This window comes from Osmia bicornis, chromosome 15, assembly GCF_907164935.1.
Source record: "Osmia bicornis bicornis chromosome 15, iOsmBic2.1, whole genome shotgun sequence".
NCBI lineage: Eukaryota > Metazoa > Arthropoda > Insecta > Hymenoptera > Megachilidae > Osmia > Osmia bicornis.
Genome location: NC_060230.1, coordinates 5,293,308 through 5,317,927, shown reverse-complemented (window position 1 = coordinate 5,317,927; position 24,620 = coordinate 5,293,308). Strand labels below are relative to the sequence as shown.

The 24,620-nt window shown below is 44.1% G+C and overlaps 1 protein-coding gene across 1 annotated transcript in view; it reads right to left on the bottom strand.

Annotated features, from left to right (window-relative positions):
* Positions 1 to 24,620, bottom strand: part of LOC114875329 (protein jagged-1) — a 35,719-nt gene that overhangs the window by 7,965 nt on the left and 3,134 nt on the right. The window contains 2 exon segments of the mRNA XM_029185485.2: positions 1,987 to 2,278; positions 13,301 to 13,600. Of these exon segments, the coding sequence (XP_029041318.1) occupies positions 1,987 to 2,278; positions 13,301 to 13,600 (592 nt within the window).

Here is a 24,620-nt window from a genome sequence, read left to right as displayed (position 1 = left end):
GAGCTGACACACAAATGCAAGCATAAAATCATAAAGTTCACAGTGTCAAGGGAAACCGGCTGCGTCCTCGTCGCCTTTACTGAGTGTTATCACAAGTTATCCAGAAACGATATCAAAGTCATGAGACTTTATCACACTTCTCCTGCTCCTTTCGAATCCGCAAACTGGAACACTTTTGTTTCGCACGAGATTGCTAATTGCTATGCCGCAGAAAAGAGCAATATTGCTCCGTCCTACTTTCTCCGACTCATTTTCAGTGATTCGAATCAATTTGAAGGCTTTCAAAAAAATTCTGCTTCTCGGATAATGACGCTCGATTGCGTGTAACGAGAAGTAAAAATTAATAATTTTAAATATTATTATAATTCTTAATGTTAGACGATCGTTGGAATAAAAGGAACGATTTGATCTTTCGAAAACGACCACGATGAAGGAGGGATAAGACGAATAGTATTACTACGGGTCGGATGAGTCGAGCACACGGGGAGGCGGAAGTAACGATTAAGCAACGAAGAAAGAGCTGCCATATTAGTCGGGTCAGCATTGTGCGACGGGATCTGGCGTGATGTTGCTACCTTTATACGATCGTACGACATGCGTCTAACGTCCGCCCATTGAGGCACGCTTCGAGATAATTCGTGTGTTTTGCTGGTGCCGCGTCTCTGCGCGACAGAGAAGCTCCACGTGGAACCAATAATCTCCAATTTTAACTAATTACAATCAAAAGACCTTTAACTAAAATACTGAAATTTTTCAAATTGAAAACGCTATAAATACCCAAATCAAGAAAATGTATTAAAAAATATAAATTTAAAAATGAAGAAAACTGAATACACCATTAAATAGACATCCTGTGTATAATTGAATTACCAACAGCTTCTTGCAGCTTCCTTGAATTTTATTGCATTTGATTAATTGGACAAGTGGTATCGTCGCCTTCTTGCAATATATAAAAGAAAAAAATCATTACATCTTTTGCTAACTGTAAAATCCCCTGAGATATCTAGAAGTTTACAGAAGAGACAGTGCGCTTTCTATGAGACTTGTCAAGTACATCAAATTGTAAAGGGGAAAGCGAGGATCTGCCGGACGTTTATTATACGTATAAATACAGAGATACGTAAATGGAGACCCGCGTGTTTAAACGTGTAACTGCGGGATTTCACCCCAAAGTAGAGCGTACAAACGACCTTTCGAAAGTTATTTTAAAATCTTGCCATTTTTTAACTTTTACTTATCCAATGATGTAAAATTAATTTCATTCCCCAAGGTAATCGTGCAAAAAGTCGAAGGACCATCAAGCATGCTAATCACGAAATAAAATCATTCTACGAACTTCGTTTTCTCTACGAAGCTTCCAGCTAATCGAATATACTTTTTGCCAGAACAAAAATGGAAGTAAAAAAAAGAGAGGAGTGTTAAAAATTCGAGTCGATCGATTCATGGTAGCTCGTTAGTTTCAGAGGCAACCGTCCGTGAGAAAAGCGAGCGAAAGAGCGCAAGTCGAGCTCGCGCGACGCGAGATTTCACGCTTCGAGGATCGATTAATTATTCCTTGGCTGGTGGAGGCGAGCAAAAAAGGCACCGAGGAATCGTTTAGTGGCCAATATCGTTGGAGACCTTGCGAGACGGTTCGTTGCATACGCAACGAGATCGCGAGAACGACAAAAGCGTGCTGTTGCTGTCTCATGGCAACTTTTTACTGTCATTCTCACTTTTTTTTTTATCTCCGGTTTTCTTGATTTAAGTAATCGTGTGTCATTCCGATTTATCGTGAGACACAATCGGCCTTCTGCTCGTATGAATACTTCCGGTAATAAAGATTTATTTTTAAAAAGTGATTTTTACGATTCTATACTTTCGCGCCACTTTTCAAATACAGAGAAGCGCGGGAAGATATTCAAATTTAAATTTATAATACTCGAAGGCATCGAATTAATTTGTGAAGCTAATATTTGAATCTGTGATAAATAAAAATTGACTCACCAATTTCGCAATCGGAACCCTTCCATCCCTGTATGCACACCTTGTCCCCGTTCTCGTCGCAGGTGTAATGGCCGAATATGTCGTTCCTCGGCCTGCAGAACTTCGTGCAGGTCGCGTTGTAATAATGGTCCGCGCACTGGACCCGAACACGATAAGCTAGATGAGCGTTTCTTCCTTGATGATTGAGAGTGTGCCAGGTGGGTCCTGGCAGGACAATGCCGCTGTAACTCGCTTCCTCGATCACGCCTGCGCTCGCCTCGTCTCTCGCTTGCAGGATCAGCGTGAATTGTCTCTGCGAAAGGAAAAAATAATTAACGATCAGACGTGAAACTTTTTCTTTGAACGATGTATGTACACGATATCAAATTTTTATATACACTCTCCACCATGGTGAAGTAATTAAAGGTCTCGTCAATTAGTATTTTCGTTCGTTGCCTTGATTAACTAATTAGCAGAAATTTTTTCACCATTACGGTATCTAGTAGGATCTCTGATGTCTAGAATGACCGTTTTCCGGCAAAAGCGAATCGAATACGGAACGGTGATGTCAGACGCTCGTCTAGGGCTACTTTGTAAGAGGAAGGGAGGTGAGTTTGATGAAGACAGCAATTAACCCTTGGCCAGCTTGAATAATCCCTAAGTGGGACCTTCCGAGATGGACTTTTGCAAATTTACACAGAGCTTCCTGACTCTTTATGCCACTCTGTTATATAACTATTACACTTTGAATAATCTAAGAAATTTATGCAACGAAAGAATGCAGTTTCACATTGCAATTGCATCAGTGCACAAGAATGCAGCTCCTTCATTTTCTTCAAACAATTACAGCTACACCAGAGAAATATTGAAAATGAAATAATAAAATTGAAAATAAAAAACCTGAATACGGGAATAATAATAAGATCCTTAGACGAACTGACATAATCTTATCAATCAATGATCATCATTCACGAAAGATTCAACTCTATTCCCGATCGTCATTCCCCTATCAAGGATACCTCTAAGCTCATCGATGATCCAATAAAAAAGTAGCCGTGGCACTCGTCCTGACAGGCTTGGCCACCAGAGAAGCAACAGGAACAGAAGGAAGGTAAAACAAACGTCCCCGTCAAAACGTACCCACCGCGTTCGCAGTAATTACCGATCTACGGTGTAATCAGAACCTCCCATGATTTTTCGCCGATCGCACGGCCATTCGTCGGCCACAAATCAGAATAATTACACCGGGGCTTTTGCGCGACTACGTTCCTTCGATTCCTTCGTCGACGAGGAATCGACTTCTCTAAAGGCGAGCCAGCACTGCTACCACCACCAATCAAGGACCGTGAGTGACGGTCGGCTAATGCAATAAATAAATTCCGATCGCGCTGTCGCGGAAGACAGCGGCTATCTGTTCGTCCCGAAGCGGATCCCAAAGGGGTGTTCAGGAGCAACCGGGGCGGACGATAGAAAGCTGGAAGTGTTCCCGATGGAACCGGTCCCTTGGAAGAAGGAAAGAAAGAGAGAGAGAAAAAAAAAGGAACAACGATCCAGTGAGAGCATCGGATCGTGCTGTTCAGCGTGTGTGCTACGTCGGTTTAATGAACTCGAGGATTCTCGTTGAGACAATGAGAGAGGAGGAACTTTCGACCGGTCTCTTTGGCACCACTGAGTTTTTTAATTAGAACCGCAGGTGTTTTCGCGTGATCTGTTGAGTTATTAAGGGATGGAAAATGAAAGATATTAAGTGTACTAATAATGTAAGGTGAACGCCATGACTGGAATTCCAAATTTAATTTTGTTGAATATATTTGGGAACTAGAACAAAGGGTTCTGGGTTAGGCTTTTCTTAAGTTTTCCCGAGACTTTCCCTGGATTTTCATTAGGATTTTCCTAGCTTCTCCCTAGAATTTTTTTAGAAGCCTATATTGCGCCCAAGTGTACACTTTTTACATATTTTAATTGATCCCTTAATTAATTAAAAAGCAAGAAGAGGATATTGTGATAACTCCTATTTCTATCGATAATTAATAAAAGTTACAATTTTATCAAAAAACGATATTACATTCTGTTCCGCAAATGGTCTCGATCATCGAGTTCCTAGAAAATGTACGAGCAACGATATGTGGGAACGTCGTTTCCCCGTTCAGATCGATTCCTTTCGGCGACAAGGCGGTTCCGCACGGCCAACTAACTGGTCGATCGTGACTGAACTGTCGATACCGAATTAGCGAAAACATTCTCCCCCGCCGGCAAAGCCGAATGCTTAGATAAAACGCGGCTAATGTCGCCGGCATCGTGTCCGTTTTACACGCGCGTGTTTCTTGCGGACAAATCGTCTCCTAAAGTGGCTCGACACTTCTACGATTGGAAGTCGGCCGTTTTTGCCGGTTCCGATTTGGAAGGAAACGATCTCGCAACCGGTTCGATGATTCTCAGCGATTTTCAGGCACCCACGACCCGAGCTTGTCCAGTTAATTGCACCTTGCAAGAAACGGTTTCATTCATTCGATGACGTTGATTTTCGTATTACAACTTTTTGCGTTACAATTCCAAATTTTTCATCGAAAGCTTCCTTGGCGTTACGGTTCCATTTATTTTTTTTCGTTCGCGGAAGTGCAAAATTCTCTGCGTCTAACCTGGGTTAGTCACAAAGAGGAGCATTGTCGGAACCGCGTCGGGTCGGACGTCTCGCGCTAAATGTAAAGTCGGTTCTCTGGCCGCAGCCACTACCTAGAGCAGATGAGCGCTAATTGGTGTTAATTGGTGGCTCGCTCGGGGCCCCTCGTTCCCACGCCCGCGACTTTCATGCTCGCCTTTTTTTTTCCCTTGCACCTCGTACATATATTCTAATTCGTTGCTTTCCACGTCGCCGGGACGAGCTACGCTCTTTGTGTTGCAGCATCGCGAAGTAGTCGGCAGACGTTCCCTTTTATGCCCGGGGCGTCTTAATCGACGTGAGTCAGCTAGTGAATTACCATCAGATAAAATTTCTATTATTCCGTTCGTTTTCGATTGAAACCATCGTCTTTCAAAAGACACGACACACAGAGAATCGATTCGATCGGCTGTTAATAGATAAATGACAGACGAACCAGTGCGGGATGTTCTTTTATACGGAACGAATAGTGGACGATGAAGAGCTGTACCGTTTAACTAACTCCGTTATATCCTCCTTGTCTTTTATGTAGCTCTGTTCTATTGTTTGTTTTATGGATAGAAAATGCGAAGCCACGGGCACACGTTGATTGTCACAAGGTGTATTCAAAGTCGAAACAGGTGGTGAAATTGAATAGGAAGGGTCAATGGAATTGGTGCGGGGTAGGGTGAGCGACCTTGGGGACCAATTAATCTCACGCGTACTATAGTCATATACTATTTTATACATATACAAGGCATTAAGTGAAAATTCAGTGAAATTTCTATTTCCTTCTTTCACGACGGGAACAAACGAAGATTCAAGAGACGATGAACGTGGATCTAGGAATTCGCGTGGGTGTCCCGCAGAAAATTGCATCGCGATCGCACTCGACGAATTTCCCCTTTCACTGGCGAGCAGAACGGCGATCAAAGAGCAGACGCGTCCGCGAAGCAGGTATAATAAATGATCGAATATCGCGCCTTGGTCATCGATTTATTCCCGAACGTGGGCGCATCGAATTAAATTCATGACTAATTAATTAACCTCCTCCAGTCATCCGAGTACTCGGAATCAGAATGGACGCTACTTTTCTGCCGAATCATTGTGTAAAGTCTGGATGCGGAGCGAGCAGGTAGAACGTCGGAGGAGAACTCTAATCTTCGGTTGGCTGTCGTTCCATCGAGGTGCTCGCGATGGTGGACACGTCGATTGTGTGGGTCGGTAAGTGCACGTAGGTACTTACGTACGCCGAATAGAACGCGTCTCCTTCTCTATGTCAGCCAACGTGTCTTTGGTTTCGCGGAAAAGATCGAACGAGTGGTACGTGAGGACGCGTACTAAGCAGCACATCGTTCACCGCTCGAGGAACCTTGAACAATGCACGGTTCCTTTCGTCTTTTTCTAGACAATTTCCATACACAAGGTCCTCGATTTTCAATTGTTAGACTAAAATGTCCAAATTTCTACTATGGTCCTCTTGGCATTTTTCGCATTGCTCATTTTTATCAAAAATCAAATAGTGAGAGTTAGATTGCAAAATCTAGACGAAACAATATGGATTTTTCGTGAACGATGATTTCATCCGTAGATTCGAATATTTCGATTCACCGTGCGAACTGTTTGATATTCAAAATAGCGGAATGACTTTGTTCTCATGAATCCGAGGCTGTTTGAAATCCCTGCTAAAATATTTGCAGATCCTAGTGTTTGTCTTACGTTCGATCATTTTTCATCGCTTTCGCGTTATTTACGATCCCCTTTGTGCCTGAATTTCGGCCCGAGATTCACGCGGCGATTGCGCCGATTTATTTTGTGAAAGTGCCTTACGTAAAATCACCGACTGATGCATTATTCATTGCCCTGCATTATATCATACTGCTTTTTTTTTCGTAACGGCCCAATTAAATCCGATATGATTCTAATTACATCGGTTATAAAAATTCAATTTTCAATTACCGTTGGAAACCTGTATTTTCACTTGGAACGTCCTACCCCTACCGCCCGTGTCCTTAATCAGTGTCGAAAGCGATTTGCCAGGAACGCGGTGCTTCCGAACAGCCTCGGTCAGAATTCCGACTTTTGATCGTGTCCGAGGCCCCGACGTGCCTGGTTACTCTTGACCCTAAATCTCCAGGGTCCCGAGGTCAGCCGTGGCGGTGCGATAAATTCGCAGACCGTATCCCTCCGCCCCTTTGAGGGCGATTCACCACTGTCCAGGGTTGTTCCACGGGGAATTCCATTCGAAGGGAGGAATCCCTTTCTCCGCTTCCCAATTAACCGGTCGGCTAATAAATCTTCGCCGATGTCCACGGACTCGTAGAAAGCTGGAGGATCGAGGGAAGGGAAAAAAGGAAGCCTGCTCGGCGAGGAGGAAGCGGACGCGAGGAAAGAACGAAAAAGGATTCTCGAGCGACAGGGGACGAGGAGAATCTGCTGGTCGTGGTAGCCGCTATTCAGAGGGGCACAAGGCCAAGAAGCCATCGTGCGATGTCGCGACTCTTCGAGGCCGGAGAAGAAACATCGTGGATAAGTCAGTCTGACGATGACGGTAGATTTACCTGTATCAAACCGACGCCAAAGGAACGTCGGATTCTTTCTATCAAATCCCTCTGGCAATATTGAATATATATTTTTGAAATTTTATTCTGAAATCGAAATAAAATTACGCAAAGAGGTTCTGTTCTGAAAACAGTACTGTTGCAAAAAACATACACTAACTTCTTCCCGAATAATCATTTCCAGCTCAAACAATGCCCATATTTCAATGTCTGACGGCAACGCATTCATTAAAAAATTGCCTCTAAAATCCTCCGACATACCTGTACGTTCTACCATACAGCACATGTACACACACGAGGATAAGCGCACGTGAGGTCGCGGCAAAGAATCGAGGCTGTACAAGCAACAGAAAACGTGGTTCGGGAGACACGCCGGCAACGGCAGCCACTCGTACAGGCTAACTAGCAACGAAGAAGAAGAAGAAGAAGAAGAAGAAGAATACGAAAAGAAACAGTTTGACTCACGAAGAAGAGAGAAGAGGAAGGAGAAGGAAGAGTTTGGTATGCGATCCTCGCAGCGGGTTCACACACACGATCCGAAGGTAGCCTAAAGGCTGCGAACCAAGAGGTAGGAGGATATTGCCCAAACCGGAGCGACAGTTTATCTGTCTCTCTCTCTCCCTCTCTTCTTCTCATTTGCATATACGATACTGTACACCTGTGAGCAGAACGGTGCGTGTCCGCCCGCCACCAGCGTACACCTGACCAATAAGTCCAGCTTCGAGCGTAAATCTGCATCGTAAACGCGGACATTCCGGGCTCCCCTGCCGCGTCAACCAGGGCAACCGAGCCCCCTTCTGGTCCCTTTAATCGATGACTTTAGCCGGGTTCGTTGTTACGATCCTCCGTGATTAATAATGTCGTTTGGCGAATTATGAAGACCCGGCGCGGAATTAATGAGCCGCGGAAAGGGATTCAGATGAAATTCAATGATTCGGAATGCGGAAACGGAGACCCTGGGATCTCATATTCGAACAACCGTTGCACGCTGGCGAACAAACGTGAATGAATTATTTTATTCTGTTATTTTTTATTATCCCCCGTAGCAGGCGTTGACAAATTGTTGTATAGAGAAAGATTAATAAAAATTGCTTTGATCGAGCTCTAATCGGTGGGACATCTTCTATAAATTAAGTGTCGTTAGTTCAAGGAAACGTATAAAGGGTGTTCGATCAAAATTAGCAGGCTAATTGTGCGTACTTTATTAGTTCCCATCCGGTGCTCATTAGCGAGGTATTTGGAAAAAAAGTAAGGAAAGTCGGAACTTTTTCATGATGGTTACCCGTAAATCTTCTTCGTCGGTGAACGTGCGAGCAAGCACCCTGATTGCGATCCCCCCCGGGCGAACGAGGGAACGATTTTGGTGTTGTTCACCGATTAACGACCGGTGCGAGTACACCTTTTGACAAATCGCTGTTGCTTCCGTATCTGCGTCAGTGGGTGATTTATATACACTCGATTTAGAATCGAGTGGACCGTGTGTGGTCGTCGCGAAAATATAAATGAAGATTCAGCTGTATCTGTCCATCCACTCTCTCTCCTCGTACGAATTCATAAAACTTATCAGATGATTATAATTAAAGATTAGTAGCTGTTCATTTCAATAATCTGGTCGTTTTGTGATTTAATTCGTGTGTAGCTGATTATTAAGTCGGAGAGATGATGAAATTAGTTGTCGAATAACGGCTTCTGTTATTCACGAGATGATGCAGCGTTCGGTCAATGACTTCTCTCTGTTATTTCCCGACGCAATTAGCACGGGGCTTAATTTGCAAGTATTATTCATCGCTGAAGCTCACCTTCTGTTTCGAACTCGAAATTCATACGGCTTATTCAGCCGGGAACGCTAAGAGGGAATTTTAAGCAAGTGAAATATGTTGATTCTGATAATTAGTTTATGCTTTCAGTCTCAAGGCCGAGGAGGAGACTTGGTTTAATTAATTTAATTAATGGGGGGTTGTTGGTAGAATATTTTTCTGGGTTAGGCCAGATCCACAGCGTCTTAGAATATTAGAATTTCAGAATTTTAGAACCTTAGAATTTTGGAATGTTATAAATTTGCAAATTTGGAATTTTAGAAATTTAGAACCTTAAAATTTTAGAATAGTGAAGGGATCACTCCACATTTTTGGGGGTCTCGGCACCTAGTTACCCCATTCGTAAAAAGTAAACGACACATAACGCAATTGAACATCGAAACGTAGAAAAAAGCATAAAAGAGATTTGACAAACGGGCCCTAAAAATATGCAGAAAGAAGGCAAGAATCGAGTAAGGCTACACCTGTTGGGAGCCCGATCCCCTGGGGGGATTCGAGGCGTGTCTTCTTCGACTACCTTCATTTCGTTTCCCCGCGGTTTTTATCCATCCTCCACTTAGACGACTATCGTTTATCATTACACGGCCTATTATCAGGGCTATAATTATCGAAATTTATCATGAGTTCAGAGAAAAGAGGATAAAGCTGTCCAGCTCGATTTCAAAGTTTCATCTGTGTCTAGCTTCGACCCGTTTAATACGTCCGTGCTAATTGTGGCTAGCGACGTTACCTGGGAAATTTAACGCCTCCGGATTATTTGTGCTCGCGGCCTATCGCGTCCAGAGTGGGTCGGTTCAACACCGACTACTTCGTTTAAGTCGATCAACGTTTAACCATTAAAGCTTCCAGTGAACGCCACGACGGAGCGTAACGGCGAACTTTATTAAGGCGTGAGAAAGTGTCTGGCCGATTAAAGTAGCCGGACTAATCTACTTACTCGGCATACCGACGTGTTTGGAACTCAATAGCAACTGCCATCGAATTTGTTAACACCGTGCTCAACGAACAGCTTTTTATTCATTTTTAATTTTCATCAATTGAAACGATAATGGCGATCAAAATAAAATCAGTCATCAGTCTATCGATAATCACCATGAGAAAATGGGTGACATGGAGTGAAAAGGTCTACCTGAAAATTATTATGCATTATGCCTGGACGTTAGGTTTCCTAAGATGACTATTCGATTTGATAAAAATTATGAATGAGAACTATGGTAGCTAGACGTCTACTCTTACAGAGGCTCGTAAAGTCTCTGATGTGGGCGCCTCTATCAATGGATCGACGTCACGGTTGCTGAGCCCACGTGGACATCGTCATACACTGCGTTGGTTGACAATCAGTTAGCCTATTCGAGGGTGGTGGAATTGAAAAATGTTGGATGATTCAATCGAAGAGCAATAATTTTTCGAAATAATTTTCGATCTATCTTAAAAATGATAAGTCCAGTATTTGAATAAACAGAAAATCCATCGATACCTGGAATATTGTTTAGACAAAATCTAGCAAGAAGTGTGGGAAAGAGCGAGGGTAGTCGATGAATGAAAAGAGAGCCGAATCGAAGAGAGATGCCTCGAGGAACACGATTTGACGAGGATGCAAATACAATGTAACGATGGGATGAAACGGGAGAGAAACACGTGGTTGGAGAAAGGAATGGCTGGAAACGTATAGACCTGCGAGAAGACACACATAGACGGTCCAGGATTGTGCAAAAGCTTGCCGTACTCTCATCTCGCTGATCGTTTCCTGTGCCATTATGCTACCGCTCGAAAGGCGGCTGTATTCCTCCTTACGTATGCTGCTATTGAAATTGCAAACGGAGAAAGTCGAAGGACGATTGCTCGCAAAGTAAGATGCATACTCGTTTGTTTCTTTTCTTTCAGTTACTACGAAACCCTAAGGTAATTTCAGGATGCCGAAAAGATTTTGCCAGCCGAATACTTGTATCGATTGATTGGCTGTTCAATTAAACTTTAGCTATCGTTCTCATTCCCGAAATCATTGAAAGGCAGCCGAGTGAATCTCGAAAGAGAAGCCTCGTTTCGCAACAATACAGGGGCCGTTCGGTCTGTTGGAAAAGACTTCCACGGGGGCCATTGTATCGCGATGTCGATCGCAGAAAATTTCTAGCCCGATTCCTTTGTCGATGCGGGGCGCGCGAGAGGTATCGAATCCAAAGGATTTCCGGTCTGTTGCTTCTCTATCGGCGAGTCGTTACGTAGAATTCCAGTTTGGTTCCAGTCGCTTGGCAACACCTCCTCCTGTTCCTCAACCTCTCCTTTTCTTCCTATTTGGCTGACCTCCAACTAAGAAATTCCATTGCATTTTTTCTTTTTTTACCATCCGTCTATCGTTCTGTCATTAACGTTTAACGGAGTGTAACTTTTAAACAGTCCATTGGATTTCTGCAAACGTGCGTAGGATAGTTGTCGAGTATTTTCTAATTTCGTAAAATGGCACTTAGGATGTATCAACTTGTAGCTTCAACTTCAGAAGCTCGTTAAATTCTACTAAAGACACTTGAGAGATTCCAGTAAACCTACAGAAAATTTGTAAAGAACAGTAACAAGACAGGAAGGACTCGAACATCCTCCACGAATCAATGGTAACAATAGCGAAGAAGACGTTTCCCAATTATTACCAGACACTCGAGGTACCCACTCGAGGATCTGGCGACTGAACGCGTTGTCGTCCGGCAATATATCTTCGTGTAATTAAGAATGCCGTTCGTGGTAGAGCGGTCGGGAGAGAAGTAGTGTATAAGCAGCTTTTCGGTAAACGATTGCTAACATCCCACCCACGTGACTTGTCACCGCGACCCGGTCAGTCGTTCGTCTCGACGTAATTACGCTCGACGAGCGGCTGATTTCGAGCGGACCCCGAAGAGATCCTCGGAGGATCCTCGAGAACGAGCATGACGACGTGTTTCCCTCGCAAGAGGTATACACAATCGGCCAGCGAACGTCAAGGGTCCTCGTTCAGGACGTAACGGACCGAATCGAGGTACCATTTTATATGTATGTGTGTGTGTGTATGTGTTGGTTGATATACACACAGAGAAAGGCAGCAGTGGATTATTTGAAGAGCACTAGCGTGTTTGTATATTTCATAACTCGCTCCTGAGGTTCTAAGAGGGTCCATACGGGGACCGTTCTTCGATGGCGACAAAGGGTGGGCCCTTTCCTCGTTCTCTGCCCTCTCGACAACCTACGGGGGCATAAACAGAGACCCTTAAATTGCTTCCTTTCCGTGAAGGATCCCCCTTTTTCTTTTTCTTTTTTTATTCCACTGCCAACGCCTATGTGGTATACGCTTCTTCTTCGAGCATTTAGCGCTACCCGAGCTAATTCAATTATGGGACCATGGGCACGCAATAAAAAAATATATGGAAAGCAAATATGTACCACGTGTACGCCGCGGCGTTTTCGAGGGTACGCTAAGCAGACACCGAAGGAACAGGATACCTTGTAACAGTGGGCTTTGGGGTACCTGGACAGAGCTATGTACAATGTTGCACCATGGATCCTTTTGCTGTCTCTATTCAGTGTTTATTTATATTAATATTGAAAATAAAGAAAAATTTTTAAATACTGGTTTATCAATTTTCTTTATCCTTTCTTTTATATAATAATAGTTTTTAGATACGAGATATTATTTTGAATAATAATTGATCCCTATGGAATCGAGTATAAACGAACTTCTAGAAAAAAATGTCCCATAGCTGTAAAATAATTTTCGCGTCTCGGAAAACGGTAAAGCTTGACTTTCATCGTTTCACCGGATAATTTCGTCATTACAGTCCCCGGTGATTGAATACGGTATATAGAATCATTCCCGGGAGTAGCTGACTGCTGCATTTAGCGACCCCCTGGGAATTCCTTTTCATCATCCGTGCCGATTCTCCGCTCTCATCAGGGACGGATGATGTTTTCCTAATTGAAAATTTTCATCCAACTTCGTTGCTTTCTTTTTTATCGAATCTCAACGCGTTACGTGCGTTTCACGCTTTCGAAATCGTGTGTGCTTTGTACGAGTCACGTTACGATCCGCCTGAGAAAATATCATTACGCCGTTTTATGATAATTTGAGGATGGAGCGAAAGGAGCGCGTGTTTGTTTTAAAACACGTAATGAAGGATAAATATTTCCTCTCTCTTTTCTGGCTCGAATCGCGTCAACGTTCGAGGAATTATCGAGTGATTCATTCGGAAATCATTCGAATTGCATTTTTTCAATGTTTCCACGAGTTACTTATTTCGCAAAGAAAACTGGTGTATTAAAATTTTTTTTAAATGATAAAAGGAAATTGTACAACTTACCGTCCATCGAAAGGTGAAATGCAGTTGCAGGGTGACAGGTTCGCTGAGGGTGAAAGTGTTCTGGCCAAGGGCGTGACTAGATACGTTGCCGAAGCTACAGGAGCCGATGGCAGTGACGTTCGATTGATATTCCTTCAAGCAAAGCCAGAAGGCCGTCGAGCAGGGGTTCGTACACGGTGGTAATCCACCCTTTCCACCGCCATCTCCTCCTCCGCCGCAACACCTACCGTCCACCAGGGTGCCCCTGTTGTTCGTCAGCGAGAGGATCTGCACCTCGAAGAATCCGCTCGCGTTTGTCGTCTATATTTACAGAGAAAAATCTAAATCAGTTGAAATATCATGAAAAAATTTCAATCCTTAATAAATCATCTTCTACGAGTAATTATGAAAAATAATTAGAACGGTGCGAGTTAAATATGAAAGTGAAAGTATCGCGTAATCAAAGAAGACACTGCACCATATAATTTCCAATCTTTAGAATTAATATAAACCGATCGGATAGATGGTAATAGCACCAGATATCGCTTTCACGTCTGACATTTGGGCACATTTGAAACAGTGTATTAAATTCAATCGTTACGATTACTCTGACCTGTATCCATCGTTGTTTCTCTTTTTTAATATGAATTTATCGAGTTCGTTACGACATCGAGCACGCATTAAATGGCACGGTTACGTTAGGCTCTATCTAATGGGCATAATAAAACAGCGGGATTTTGCAGTTAGTCTCTAGAAAACGGAAGTCTGTGCCTCGATGCAGGGCCCCAGGAGGCGAAAGGCCCCTCGAGTGTTACGAGCCGATTCGCCGAAAGAAATCGAGCAATTTCGAAACTGATCGCTTCAGCAATTTCTCAAAATTCTTTATACATTTTTCATATAATCAAACCGATCAACTATTATTTATTAACAATAATAATATGACAGACTCTCAATTGAAAATCATCCTGTGTCTTCAGTTAGAGAGTGTTCCTTTCGATGCTCAGACTGTTACGAAACGTTCTTCTTCACCTATACCTATCGGTTTCGAATGCACAGCCACGGTTGCATCGTGCCACGTGTATTATACGTGTTCACGTTCACGTGCATACATACACGAGACTGCACCGGTCTGTGTAATTACCGTAAGAGTAAGGATCGAAGGTAGAAAGCGGCAGAGGATCGTCTGCTGGCCTTTGCTTTCCACGACACGCTTCCTACTAACGTTATATAAAGCCCGTCCCGCGAGTGACATTTTCGCTGGCTGCCGCATCGAACAGCTTCTGTGGTTTCGTGCGGTTAGAAGAGGCAATACGCGGGATGAATCTCGCGGAAATTGAAGTGTAAATCACGGATAATGTCCGGCCAGGTACGACCAGGACGGAAAATGAAGGTGCCATCAACGGACAATACCACTAACTTCGAAACGGGAATCTTTCTTGAAACACGTAGATACGTGTATTATCGTTATTTCCAAGATGACTTTCGATAGAACCTTTCAGATTTTCACGACTTCCAATGCTCCGAAGGATTTTAAATAAAATTCGGTTACCAGAATCGATGTTAATCATCATTGTGAAACGTTAACAAAATACACCTATTGTGTACGCATAACCTTAGGAAAGCTTGTAAAAGGAAGTTTCAACTATCCATCACTGCTCTCCATAGAGTCTGCTAGCGTTCGAAGCATCGATACGTCAAGCAGGTAATTTCCTTTAACGCGTCTCCCTGTTCCCTGGGAATATATCAATCGAGGACGTGCAAAAACGGTTGTAAAAGCATCCTGTCGACGGTGTCGGTCCTGGTTCGTCGCGAGTAATCGGCCGATGGTTCGTCGCCCGTTTACGACGGTAAAACTCTCGTCGAGTTTCCGTTCCGGCGACTGTTTGAGCAGCGTACGGCGTAACGACCGTCTCCTACGTTCGTTTTATTAGCCGTGCATACTTATTCTGGAGGCTCTGGCCGGTAACCCGTTGCCTCCGAAAGCGGCTGAAAAGACGCGGGAACCGAGCGCAAGCGGTTTGGCAGCGAGTTTGCGGCTGACAAAGTTTGCACAGTCCGCTCACGTGCCGACGTGAAATTGCCCGCTGCCACGGAGATGGCTTTCAGAGCGCCGACACACGGAACCAGGCCTTTTTCAAAACTGGGATCGGTCGTTCGATGATACGCCGGATGGGTACCGTCGGAAAACGAGCCAGGAATTTTTAACAGTCGATCGTTCCATCGCGGATCTCTTTCTCACGAGTTACTACAAACGAGCTCCCCTTTCGTGATCTGCTTCTTAAATGCTCGATTAATTGAGATGGGTTCTGTGTTTTCGTCAGATTCATCGATTCTTCGCAGTGCCATTTTTACTCTCGTTGCTTGCTTTCATTTCTTACGAATAAATTAGAAATATAGGATTTGAAAATTTGTCAAGCTCCCACAATGATAACCCACAAGAATGAAAACTGCTGGAACAAAAGAAAATGGGCACGACCCGTCGTTTTCCCACATGCTCGGCGATTCAATCGCCACCCAGGGATAATTGAAACCCTTCAGAGTTCCGGAGAGATGTAATAAAGGTGGACACCTCGAATTAAAGTACACTTCCCATCTGGTACCGCGCCTTTCCGTCTCGGAACAATCATTGTCTCCAACTGCTCGCTTTCACGGTTATTAGGTCAATTTGTGCGAAAGTTGATTTTTCAACGAGGTATATTCTTCTTGGTATCAATTGTTCTTCCAGCGATACCATTTCGCTGGGGCATAGTCTATCATTTGATATCTGAAAAACGTTTTGACGAGTTCATTTTTCCTACTTCCTTCTGTCACTTCGAAGAATCGTCCCGATTGGAAGGAATACTCGACTCTGTCGGTGTCCGATGATTTATTTGTACACAGAGTTAGCCACTCAGGAGAACGTTTAGTAACTGTCAAATCGATTGTCGGAAGTCGGTTGAGCGAGGCTGCTCACCGACGGTGCAACGAACCGAGTTGCCCATCACTTTTTGATGTTCGATCCGTGTGAATACACGTGCGAACGCAGCGATAGTACCGTAATATAAATAGGCATTAACGCGATAACCGGTTAAATACGTAAGAAAACGAGGAATAGAGGCAGCGTTGCATCAGTCATTAAAGTGTCAACTACCTCCAACCGCTACTTAGAACCATCCACTTCATCCTGGCATCGTCTGTCTTCAGGAACCACCATTACCAAGACTTTTTTCCTAACCCTTTTCATCTATTCCGCAGTAGAAAAAAAAGAAGTAATTTCTTGGAAAGTTTATACGATGTACGATAGAAGTAACCCTTTTTAAAAATAAGGGGGATGAGTTAAGATTTAAATGAAGAATTTTCAAGAGATTTTATACCCTGTTTCTCAAGGGTATTTAAAAACCCTCGCGAACTTAACTCTCGTGAGTAAAAAGCGTCGATTTCAAGCTGAAAACGCCGCCAGCGGACCACCAAAGATCACCCCTGAAGAGAAAAAAAGTATCTCTGGGCTACTCGGATGGAGAAACAAAGGAGGCTGTCGGAAGATTGATTTCTGGACACCTGGTACACGAGGCATCGGACCATTTCACGCGTGTTTTAGGATCCTTCTGGGATTATTACCGTGGCCGTCGACGCGTGTACACCTTCTCCGTGACTCGTAACGAGTTCTCCTTTCGTTGCATGTGCACGAGGACGAGCGGCACGTTTTCTCCTGTCTGTGTGTTGCCGATTCGCAGGAGAACAGCCTTTCCTTTCCGCATAGCCAAGGTGCAGCGAGCCATACCTCAAGGCTTTACTCTCTTGCTCTTCTGCGCGTCCAAGCTCGCGGCAGTTAATACGAATAACTCATTCGAGCGAAAAAACGAGCCCGGAACGCATACTGAGGAACGAGCCTACCGTATCCTTTCTGTTCTTTCTCAGGATATTTCGATCAGTCTCCGAAGGATCAGAGCTCTCGACTTGTTTAATTAGAATTTTGTTAGAAATTTCGAATATAATCATAGGGCGTATCGTCCCCCTGGAATCAAGTAGAATTACCCCCCTTTTCATTTCTCGATTTAAACCATTCACCTGCCTACCGTACAAATTTATTTGATTACGTTAAATTTGCAGGCTCGCATAGTATTCAATGTGTTAATGAAGTTAATAAGGACATCAAGGTTAATATTAAGTATCGTAATGAGTGAAGAAGTGGATGGTTCCAAGGGATTATCAAGGAAACTATATGTTTCTTATTCTCACGAGTAGCCTTCAATGGAGCCGACTTAATAAGAGGATGACTCTCTAAAATGCGACGGATCATCGCGGATAATCGAGGGTAAATGGTGTACAGGGACGTTCGGTTACGCGTGTTAATTGTTATCGACGATCTCGGCAGAGGGAACGAAACGAAGGCGGAGTGGTGCGTTTCGTACGGAATACGTGTAATTATGTAAATGTTTAATTAGAACTGGTTCCAATTACTTGGAAAGCACGTTCTTAATATCTTAATTGAGAACCTACCTAGCCGCACCGTTATTCGATGGATCAATGGATGGAGGTACGTTTGCTAATTAGATAGCTCCATTTACGGTCGATTAAAATGGATCCACTTTGATGGATACAAATCAAGGAACGACGGAAAAGCGGGCGCGTTTGAAAAGCCAGGAAGTTGGAGTATAAGGAAATCGAGACACGGTAGTCGATTTCAGTGAAAGAAGAACTTTGTGGTTTTCAGGCTAGCCTGTTCCATTAACAGAATTGAAAAAAATATTGTGAAAGGAGTAAATGTGTGGAATTTAGCCACAGTAATGCTGTATGAAGAAATAAATTTACATCAATTTCCATTCGATTTGAATGTTTTTAATCATTTCTATAAGAAATTTCCCGACCTGATCCCAAATCGAATTTTTAGGGTAGTCAGACACCCCTATGTTTAGCATCTTTTATTTGACCTACGGCTTTTAATCAGCAGTGTATATCCAATCGTGATCGATTCGTCGATCAATTAACGATCCGGTTAGCCGAAGAAAAACGCGTCCCATCTTCGATCGGCATCGAGAATCCTGGATGTTCGTTGAACGATCGAAGGATCAGGATCGGTCGCTCACGCGACCCACGTCGAACCGGAAAACGAGTAAAAAGGGTAGGGAGCAGGGACTACGGGCCAGGACGACGAGGCGGAGAACAAGAAGAAGAACAACAACGGCAACAACTGACGCGAATTCGGTTTCGAAAATCGTCCGGGGCCTTTCATTTCATCTTTGAGCTCGTAACGTCGTAGGTAGTAATTACCAGTGGCCGCTACCTGCCCAGGCCGAAATAGACTCGAGCCGAGCACCATTTAATTTTACACCGTAGCATCTTTGCAAGTCGGACGATTCGTTGGCCCTTGGAACAACGTTTCGCCTCTCCTCGCGTTTCGTATCTGTGTGTTCACCGACCATATATCTCTCTCTTTTCGCGAACAGGCCTATACTTAATATTATTCGCTACCCACTCGATCCCATCGGCCAGGATCCTTCGTCTCCCCTCGATCGGCCACAAATTACTGAAATAATTAAAAACTCTTGCCTCGCGTGGGAAGTCCTCGTTCCACGACTACCGATCATGAACGAAGATCATTGATAACGAGTATTCGGATCTTTCGGTCTGTCTGATGGCTCTTTCCGTGGGTTGATGTAGAGAAGTTATCAGAATAAATTAATTCAATTTGAATAATTAAAATTCCAGTGTCCCAGAACTCGATAAAAATATCTATAATTATAAAGATTCTTAGATTAGAATGGTCCTTTGTGTGGACGAAATTACTCGCAAGGATCGACGTGCAATTTCACGCGCGTCCACTTTCTCGCAAAGCCAGGATGAAATTTCTTTCTTTCCTTTTCTTCTTCTTCTTTTTTTTTCATCGAGCTCGGCTCCGATCGGCATTTTCTCAGGCGATTTGAGGAGTAATCGTTGCGTGGGTGTATCGTGTTGCCCGTGGGAAGAGGCATGGGAACTTGTCGCCGCGACGAAAACGGCAGGTCGTTTATCGATGAGCTTTTGTTGGCCCGGTCAAGGGTGGATGAAACACGATCGAAGCTCGTGGTTCCGAGCTGGGATCATCCAGTTTCTTCAACCTGATCCGTCTACCTGGCGGGAATCGAAACAAGGGGAACAGGTGTGAGTCAAGACACTCCGCGAGATGTTGTCCGTGAATATTCAGACGTTAAAGTCCATCTCCGTTAATTGGATGCACGCGTGTCACAGTCGAAGACTTTTATTTCCTTTCGAATAGAAAATTTAGAGAAACCTGTCCTACCACGATACTTAAGGATTAAATATTCCTTTTGAATTAAAACAATTCAAGAGTTAACGATTCCAGATCAATCGAAGCAAATATTTTCTATTTAAATTGAGTTCTTCGTTCGGGTTTATTTTCGACACAGGCTACTTAATTTCATCGCGAAAAAAAACGGGACAATTTATGTTTCCTCGTTTCACCGTGCAGCTTGTTTGTAATCGGTGGTCGGCGACGATTTTACGAGCCTGGTGAAAATTAATCAGTCTCGATGATGAAGAGGGTTGTCACGCTGGCGATAAATTTCACAAGCAATTTTCTCGCAATTTTGTCGCGCCTTTTTTTGCTCGAGCGTCGCCGAAGAAGCGTTGATACGTGATAAACAATCGATCCAAAGGAGAAGAGTGTCGGAGGGATCGGCCGGTCGAAAAAGGACCCGGTGCGAGGCCTCTCTAATCGAGGCTTTATAGATTGTCCGGGTGATTATCGACGATTATACGTGACGCGAGTGCGGTGCGACAGTGGCGGCCGATTACAGAGGCAAATCGAGCGAGACGACAATAAATTAAAAGGGTGGAACGGGATCGAACGACGACGGGAAGGTGTACGTTTAATCATAATCGACGATGGCACGCTGCTCTCGAGTTCAGTGAACACGAAAATGAACAACGAGCTGGTCCAGCCTGGTATGCGACGAGCTGGGGGTCGCAGCTGGTCGCTAGGGAGGAATTTTTGACGCTTCGTGAGACCAGAAAGGTGTCTGCCAAAAATTGCTACGTTGTTATATATTTTTTTTTAACTGTGAAAGTCTCAAAACTCATTGTGGATCAGCGTAACATTGCTACCGTAAAACTGTTCCGTTAATCCAGCATGGCTGTTTGTCGTTCGTACCCGTTGACGTCCGTGAAATCACCGGGTTTCTGTTCCGAAACTTGACAAATGATAGCCAGGATAGAAAGGAGGTTGTAGAGAAAGCGTAGGAGTGAACGGTAGACACAGGGTAGCGATCTTTGTCCTTAAGTCGTTCGTCTTCGCGTAACGAACCGTATCATTGCTTTTCATTTGTCGACAGGAGAAAAAGAAATTAAACAACAGACATTTTAAGCGTTCTACTTGAGAACGATTAGTCATCTAGAAATTCGAAAGTGTGATCTACTCGATCAAATTCCTTTTAACATTTCTCAATTTCAATTCGTAAGGTGTTGCAAAATTAAAAAATTAAAAAGAAAATTCTTTTTTAAAATGTAGGATCCGAGGCAGTTTAGCGTGGACAAACGAAATTCCGAAAAAAAAAGTCTCTATCGCGCGTTCGAAAGCTGGCCACTGTCCGTCCTTTCCCCGAACTCGTAAACTCCCTGGCCAGGTTCCCGGGAGTCTTTTCAGGTTCCCTGGCGGTGGCCAGAGAGATGTTGAACACTCGAAGGGAAAAAAGGACTCGCAGGCACGCACCTGTGCGCCACGGTCCACAGGGTAGAAACGCAACACACAAGGATCACGTCTTGGAACCAACACACAACCAGGAAGGCTGTATTATCTGTCTATCTGCGGAGCATCCGGCCAGGCTGAGCCGGAGGGCTGATTTTTATAGAAGGTTCGCGTGACCACCAGCTAAACGCTTCGCTTTAACCCGCCCAGCTCTGCCTCGGCAGCGATCAGCTTCGTTTCTCTCTCTGTTTTCACCTCCTTCTCGGTATCCTCCGTTTTCTTCACACTTGCTTCATTTCTTCTTCAAACGGCACCACCGTCCGAGGTGGAAAATATACTTCGAAAATGCACGAAATTGACGCGCGAGATATCGAAAGGATTTATTTAACCTCGCGTCTATTTTTTTTTTTTTCATCCTTCGACTAGCAAGTCGTCCATTTGCATTCGTCCTTATCCGGACAAGGTATCGTATGCAGCCACCTTCCCGAACGGTACTTCCGTGGCTGTGTACCTCGTTCGTCCTTGTATTTCCACCTGTTCCACCGGTGAGTTTATCATTTCCCTCACGCTATACACTCTCGTCGCCTCTCGTTCCGTTCGATTCGCGTCACGCCACTATCTGCGAGCTTAGGCTTCGCGAGCGACTAGCCTGGGCTGCTGATAATTGGCCGTGGTGATAGCCGAGGAAAGAAGAGGAACAAGAAACGAGAGAGGGATCGGTTCCCAGGGTAAAAGCGGAAGCGACGCGCTAATGCGTTAAACGGGTCGTCGTCGAACGTGTATGTATGCCGCGGGGCGTACGAGATTCCTTTTTTTTTCCTCTCTCTCTCTCTCAACCCTCTCGCGTGGGACCGCTCCGATCTGTCTGACCAACGATCCGTTTCTACTGCACGCTTTTCATATGTACGCTTCGTACTCGCGTTTATACATACGTATCATGCATGAAATTGGATTTATGCTAATCACTGACCATGTTTTGCATGTCTGCATACATATATATATATATATATTTTTTTTTTCCATGCAAACATTGTCATCATTTTTAACATTTTTGCATATGTTTTATCACAAATATGGAAAAGAATATAAAAGAACAGACGAATTTAATTACCAATCTGATATTAATTACATACATTTAGTTAGATGTTATTAGACAGAGCAACGGGAGTTTTATTCATATCCAGAACGAAGATTAATTCATACCTTTCCAAACGGTATAATTTGATATCTTTTTTTATAAAGTCAATATATTTTGAGAGTCTAATGAAGTAAGTAGAGGAACGCATAGTTGATCGATTCCAGGAGTAGCGGGCAGAAATGTTAATCTCTATGCAAACATTTTTCTGAGATATGATTAATATCGCTCGGGTTAATTTCCTCGAGGGGATTAGATCCGTTTCGATCGAGCACCTCGAACGAGTTTCATCCATTAGTCAAGTCTCATTCATTGACGCTGATTAATCACCCTCCGAACGGTATCGGGAGGAATTCTTCGAAAATCCATTCGAGCGCGTGAACCGAATAATTTCAACAATCCATTGATTCACCATCATTAACACAACCACGGTGGAATAGATCCATTCGCGATACGACATAAAATTTTCATTACAATCAGATAATTTCATTTAGCAATTTAAACGTTCCACTTGCAACTTTGAAAACAAAGTTTGAATTACACGGTAAGAATACTTGGAAATCCATCGGGCATGCATCAAGGTAGGGGTCGTTTGTCTCGCGAGGATGGTACGATCATGACCGATCATCCGGTCGCGGGTTCTCTTTCCCCGTCGATCTTTGCCCGGCTGTTTTTCGTCCGAGAACCCGGCTCGATCCATCTCGAGCACGTTCAAGGTGGATAATTAAGACGCGCCGACCGGGAGACGATGAATTATAATCGAGTCGAGCGATAAAACTCGTGCAGAGTGAATCGTACTCGCATGTGCGTACCAACCGGACCAGAGATCGATCTACGTGGCATCAGCCTCCATAACGGGGGTTTACGATAATTGCTGGAAGCGTCCTGCAATTTCAACCTTAATGGACCGGCTTGGCCGTGCCACGGGTCTCGCATAGGAATTCCTTTGTCGAGGGAATCGAGCCGCGGAAAATCGTGATCGACCATCGGCTGCGTCAACATCCTCGCTAAACGCTATGAAATTGTATTTTAATCGAGAACGAAAGTCGTGAAATCGACGGATTCCACGGAGATCGGCTGTCAAATGGATCCTCTGTTTGAATATCATCCGCCAGTTATTTCACGGCGGTCCGAGTTCAGATCGTAAATGGACGCAATAAATCTCGATCAACCGGTGAATGTACTGTGAAATTTCGCGTTATTCCTGTCTACGATGTGTTTGATTCATGCGCGATTCAGAGAGAAATATCACTTTTCCGATGCGATTTCAGTTAAAAAACTTGTCTTTTAGAAAAGCGACAGACTGTTGGAGGAGAGCATCGGTTTCTCGGAATACTTTTGGCAACATTTTTTTTCCAGACAACAGCAGCGCGTTATAACGGTAATTCCGCTGGGACCGTAATTGAAAGAGAGCAGCAGAGTCGGTTAATTGCACTAGGTCGAAATGATCGAGGCTGCAGCCTCTTCCCGCGCGGCTCTTCTTCGAAAGTCATTTGTAAGAGAGCTGTGCGAAACCCCTTCGCCCATAACTCGTGTCCGTCGAGAGGCAGCTTTTCGTTTCTAAGCTCCAATTATTTCGACCACGGGCTGGCTCCTTTTTCCCTGTCCATTTCGCGGTTTTGCGAGCCGCACAGGAGGCTGTGTTTAACCACCAACAAGATTGCGTTTTAGAGCTTCTTGACGCTCCCGTTCCATTCTGCTCAATTTTTGAAATCATCCGATCTTTCAAAGACACTGTCAGCCGTGTTCGAAGAATGTTAATGAATCTCAATTAAGCTAGGTGGATGCGTAAAGGCTGAACGATTAACGCGAATTTCCATACTTCAATCCACGTTGACGAGAAAATTTCCATGCTCTGTAGGAGGGGCACGCGGTGTCCCTCGCGAGCACACTTCCTGAACGCGGAGCGCGTGCACGAGAGCGTGTAATAACCGTGCAGGAAGATACAAATAAGACCGTCCCATTACACTGATGCAACGTGTTATACATTTTTCGACGGGGCATCGCGGTGACTGGCGCGGACAATAGGAGATTACACGGGGCCGCACAATGCCAGAGATACCGGCGAGCCGGATGATAAGTGTGGGTGACGAGGCAACATCAGCGGGGAGGAGAAACAAAAAAAAAAAGAAAGAAAAAAGCGGCGCTGGTTACACCGTGAGTACGTATCTCCTTGATGAGAACAAGGAGAAGGATGCAGACGTGATGGCCTTCCATCCTTGTGCAACCAGCATTCGAAACGCGAGGACAGAGAAAGGGAGAGATCCGAGATGAGAGGAAACACGCGAAACGTCGTGTGAGACAACGTCGCACGATACACGAAAATAACGCAATCAGCTGGAAGATTTAACGCTTTTACAGATAGCTACCCGGTAATTTACGGTGGAAAGGTTCGAGCGGAAGAGACGATCGCCGTCGACAATAAGACAATTTGGTAACTATCCTTGGGAATTTTTCGCGATATTGTGTTGCGTTGAAAACGGGAGCGACACTGGCTTCCATCAAACTCATCAAAAAAATCTTCTCTATGAAGTAGAGGAAGA